Source organism: Castanea sativa, chromosome 10 (genome assembly GCF_040712315.1).
Source record: "Castanea sativa cultivar Marrone di Chiusa Pesio chromosome 10, ASM4071231v1".
NCBI lineage: Eukaryota > Viridiplantae > Streptophyta > Magnoliopsida > Fagales > Fagaceae > Castanea > Castanea sativa.
Window position 1 is genome coordinate 5,103,045 of NC_134022.1, and position 5,063 is coordinate 5,108,107.

General features: G+C 39.9%; 1 protein-coding gene across 1 annotated transcript; it reads right to left on the reverse strand.

Annotated features, from left to right (window-relative positions):
* Positions 1-242: 242 nt before the first annotated feature.
* On the reverse strand, positions 243-2,181 carry LOC142611906 (uncharacterized). Its single transcript, XM_075784056.1, has 4 exons — positions 1,627-2,181; positions 1,394-1,573; positions 1,019-1,135; positions 243-410 (listed from the first exon to the last, which is right to left on the reverse strand). The coding sequence occupies exons 1-4, from the start codon at positions 2,179-2,181 to the stop codon at positions 243-245; spliced, it is 1,020 nt and encodes a 339-aa protein (XP_075640171.1).
* Between the last annotated feature and the right edge of the window lie 2,882 nt (positions 2,182-5,063).

Sequence of the window (5,063 nt, forward strand, 5' to 3'; positions counted from 1 at the left end):
TATTTTCCGCTGCATACTTAGTTTAATTGGTGATTTGTTTGTGCTACCACGCAATTTGCATGTTAATTTGATTAATTAATAACTTGGCTAATTAATCAACTTAATCCATCACAATGGGTCAATACGTTTTTGGCCTATCAATATCAATTTGGTTAACTTTTTTTCTCAAAAAAAAAAAAAAATCAAGTTTGGCTATCAACATATAGCAAAAAAAAGGTCCTACTTCAGCATGCTATCTTCAACTAGATCTCAGTGCTTGGATTGGACTGGTTATCAGTGGGGGGTGGAGGTGCAGTTGTGGTCACATCATCAGTAGAGCTTGGTTGTGCCCTATGTACAGTTGGCTGAGCATTGGAGCCTGGTTGTGCACTGCCTACAGCTAGGTTGTTTGCATGACCATCCTTCGCTGCCTGCAAGCACAAGCACAAGCACAATAACAATTAATAAGCTGCCAACTAAAAAACAAAACAACACAGATATCTAAGTCAAAGTAGTATGCTTACCCTCCTAGTGGTCCTGTTGGCTTGGGATGCACTCCCAGGCAAGAATGAGTTCCCTCCTACTTCTCCCTTGCAGCTCCTCCTGTTATGGCCTAATTTCCCACATGCCTTGCATTGTTTTGAGATGCCAGCACCTTTGTTTTTTTTTTTTTTTTTTGTGACTTTTAGGTTCATCAGGCTCCAGTGCCCTCTTCTTCTTGGGCCGACTAAGAGGTCTCCTCTTGATAGGGGGTTGCATAGGTGTCAGTCCACTAGGTCTCCACATATTCTGGCCATTGATGGGCTCTATAATGGGGTCATAGCAATCAATGTAGGTAGTCCTCTTGTAGCAAGCATTTACATACTTTTTAGAATCTTCCCTGTTGATAGGAAATGGCTTGGCAACATGGTATGCCAATTATGTCCCACTTCCTACAGCTGCACCTCTTCTCTTCTAAGTCCACAGTGAAACTCTCCAGCCCATTCTTCACTTTAAACTTTGTACGACCAACCTAACATGCTAGCCACTTGCTGCATGCCAACTTCTCCTTGTACAATCTCTTTCTTATCTTAGGACACAACTCAGATTCCATCTTTATAATCATTTGCCTGTTTGCTTGAAATCTAGTCATCAGATATAGCCTAATACATTCAAGCTGTAAGCACATAGAGAGAAAGGGAGAATTAATCATTCATGAATCACACAAGTCAATGGATCATAAGACAGTGTTGAAGCTGAGTAGATTGCCTACCATGGTGATTATAGGTTTTTTCCTGAACTTAAGTATCCTGCTGTTGAAACTTTCACATATGTTGTTCAGGACTGTGTCACTCTGGCCATCACTTTTGAACATGCTCCTAGCCCAGATAGTTATTGAGTGAGATTGCAGTCATTTGAATGCATCTTCATCCACCTCCTTTAGCTCATTCATTGCCCTCTCCCATTCTTGCTGATAGGTAGTCTTGGCTGCTTTCCAAAAAAGGTCTCTAATAAAGAAACCAGGATGATTCTTCCTCAAGTTATTGTATAAATGTCTGCAGCAGATCCTATGCTTGTACTGTGGCCAATTGTCAACAAAGGCATTCACCAACCCCTACAAATCAATAAATATTGATTCAGCAAGCAATAAATATTAAGAAACCAGACCTTCTGCTGATCAGATATGAACACCCATCTTTTGTCATCTCCTATGTCAACAAGCAATAAATTAAGAAACCAGGTCCAAGAGTCCTTGGTTTCAACCTCGACTACTGCATATGCGAAGGAAAAGTACTCATCATTGGGATCTCTACCAACAGCACACATCAGCTGAACTCCTAACTTGGTCTTCAGATGGCATGCATCTAGACCAATGATTGGCCTGCATCCTGCCAAAAAGCCCTTCTTGCAACCCTCCAAGCAGATGTAGATTCTTTCAAAATATGGCAGCTCAGTTGCCAAGTCATGCTCAGCTCCTAAATCACCATCATTATATGTATGCACCTTTATCAATACTGTGCTCCCAAGACTACACCTTCTCAACTTATCATAGTACTCCCACAGCTGGTTGAATTGTGTAGTGTGGACCCCATTAACAGCCTCTTGAAATTTCTCTCTAGGCCTATTTGCCTTGCCTGCACTTATGTCAATCATGTACTTCTCATGCATAGCATCCTGAATGTCCTTGAGCCTTATGTCAGGCTGTCTCCTAACCCTCTTCATTAACTCCTTCCTAATGTATGATGCTATGCACCTTGGATTTCTTTGACTTCTACTGCATGTGTGTTCCAAGTTCAATGTTTTCAATCTAAAACTCTTCTTCCTTGGCACCTTTGCAAGGTAGGCAACAAACTTGCACCCTGGCTGGCATCAGGCTCTCACTCTCACCAAGTCTTTTTTCACAAATTTTATACCCAATCCACCATGGACTGCATAATCAGTCATAGCATCTTTAAATTGTTTAGGTGAGAGGAACAACATATCCTTCTCAAACCTAAGGTTCTCAGCTTTGGCTACTGGCCTAAAGATTGGGAATCTGCTCCTCCTAATAGAATCGTCAATCTCAGCAATAGGGGTTTCACCATCACTTGAATCATTACAATGCTCACTACTTGATGAACTCTCATCGAGGCTAAGCAGCTCCTCACTCTCAAAGTCAGGATTCATGACACCACCACCCATTTGTCCTGGTTCAACCTCATCATCTTCAGCTTAATTGTCCCAACTATCAACACTATCTTCACCAATGTCCATTGGTTGCATTTATGGCTCTTCTTCTAAGTCACTCCCTTCAACCTCACTATTCTCCTCAACTTGGTCATCAATAACTGGTGCTTTGCCAGCTCTCCTAGCCCAAACCTGCTCAACATCTACCTCATGTGGCTCACCATGGTCAACATTAGTAGTTTCAGCATTATCATGGCCTCCAAATTGTGAAAAATCAGGTTTGTACTCTTCATCAACATTATCATATGCCTCACCATGGTCAACATTATTTGTTTCAACATTATCATGGCCTTCAAATTGTGAAAAATCAGGTCTGTACTCTCCATCATCATTCTCATTATCATTATCCTCTTCCTCTTCATACTCAACATACTCATAAAAGTGATCACTCTAAAGCTCACTGTCACTATCACTGCTAACACAATAAACCACATCTTCATTTTGTTGATCACCACCAAAAACCTCTAAGGCATTTACCCCTTATGGTTCACTACCTGGTGGTCTAATAGCTAAGGGCTCTAAATCCTCCACTGCTAACTCAACTGGTTCATTCACTAGATGCTCCACAAAGACATGAATGTCCCCATATCCTTTCACCAAGTCAGTCATGAACACAACAGCATCATCATCAACCACCTCATGGAAATGTGCCTGCTCTGGGTTCACACCAGGCATTTTAAACCATAGCTTATCCACTGCAATGTACCCAAAATCCCTACAAATACTCTCGATCTCTACTTTTGACCACTTATCTAGGTCACAGTTATCCACTATATCACATGTCCCTTCCACATAAGCTTGAGGGTCCCACATAAAATGCCCACCATGGTGGACATACAGAGTAAAACACTCATCTATCTTGCATGCAAGTCACGGAAAGAAAACAAAATGAAAATAAATATCCACTTTCTGAAATTAATAATATTTTGTTATACTAATAAACTAATAAAAAAATTAAAAAACATACAATATAGACAAAGGGAACACATGGATCCAACTGCTTCTTGAAAATCAAGACACAATACAGACAATCAATGCAAATACGAACACAAAGATTCCATGGTTTATCAAAGTCAATATAGTGGCCCCTGATAAAAAATAGTGACACACAATACAAACAAACAATGCAAATTGTGGCCCCTGATAAAAAAAAGTAAAACAAACACAGCTGCAAATACCAAAAGCTATAAACAAAAGTAACACACAATAGCAAACAATGCAAATCCCAAAAATATTCCACTATCACAGTCAATATTATGTCCACTACAAAAGCTATAAAGGGAGAGAGGAAGAGAGAGAGAGTGTGAGAAAGAGAAATAGAGATAGAACCCAGAGCAAGAACAAAACACAACATCTCAAAATTCCCAAATTCTCAAAACCCAAAAGCTGAGATTGAGACCCAGACTGTTACCCAGCACTTAAAAATAGCATTCATAAGAGAGTGAGACATAACGAGAGAGAGAGAGAGAGAGAGAGAGAGAGAGAGAGAGAGAGAGAGAGAGAGAGAGAGAGAGAAACAGAGACAGAACCTTCGCTTAATATGCCTTTCAAACACGAAGCTGCTATAATCACTCTAAAGCTATTTGGGTAAGAGGGTAGGGATTGTGCTTGTTGATTTGGGGTTTTTTGTGCTTGCTGATTTGGGGTTTTTTTGTGGTCTATGGTGATTTGAACGACGGGTAAGAGGTTAGGGTTAAGCCGTTAGTTGATTTGGGGTGTTTAGAAAGAATGTCACATGAGTGAGTGCCACGTGACTAATTAAAGGGCGAGAAAGCCACGTGGATACTTTAGGACATTATTTTATTATTTTTAACTTATGTTGTTTGCCACATGTGCACTTTCCGTCTCTAATGTAACGGCAGGGACAAAAACGAGACACGTTTTCCAGGATAGAGATTAAAAGTGGTGAAAAAAAAAGATAGGGATCAAAATGGGAATTGTATGAAAATGTAGGGACAAAAATGTGGTTTTCACCTTAATTTAATTAAGGTTTAAATTGGTGCAAGGCACCACATGGGAGCAGTTGGATTAGGATAGGGCATGGAGGGAATAAAAACATGGGGAAATATTTTCATCTCCTTTTGTTGTTCTCATCTCATGTCTCCAGTGAGTCCTCTCAGTCTTTGGCAACCTGGTTGTTATCATCTCTGATGTCTCTTTGTTGGGGCTGGATTTTGCACGGTGTTAATTTTTCAGGTAATTTGGGTTTTAATTTTTTATTATATTAGGTATTTATAAGGGCGTGATTGTCTGTGTCATGCTCTATTTTTCTATGTAAAATCTAATGTGTGACTTTACTACTGGAGAATAAATAGTGCAAACAAGGCTTCTTGTATGCTAGGTTTGGATTGAATTTAATGTCATCCCAAAAAAAACCT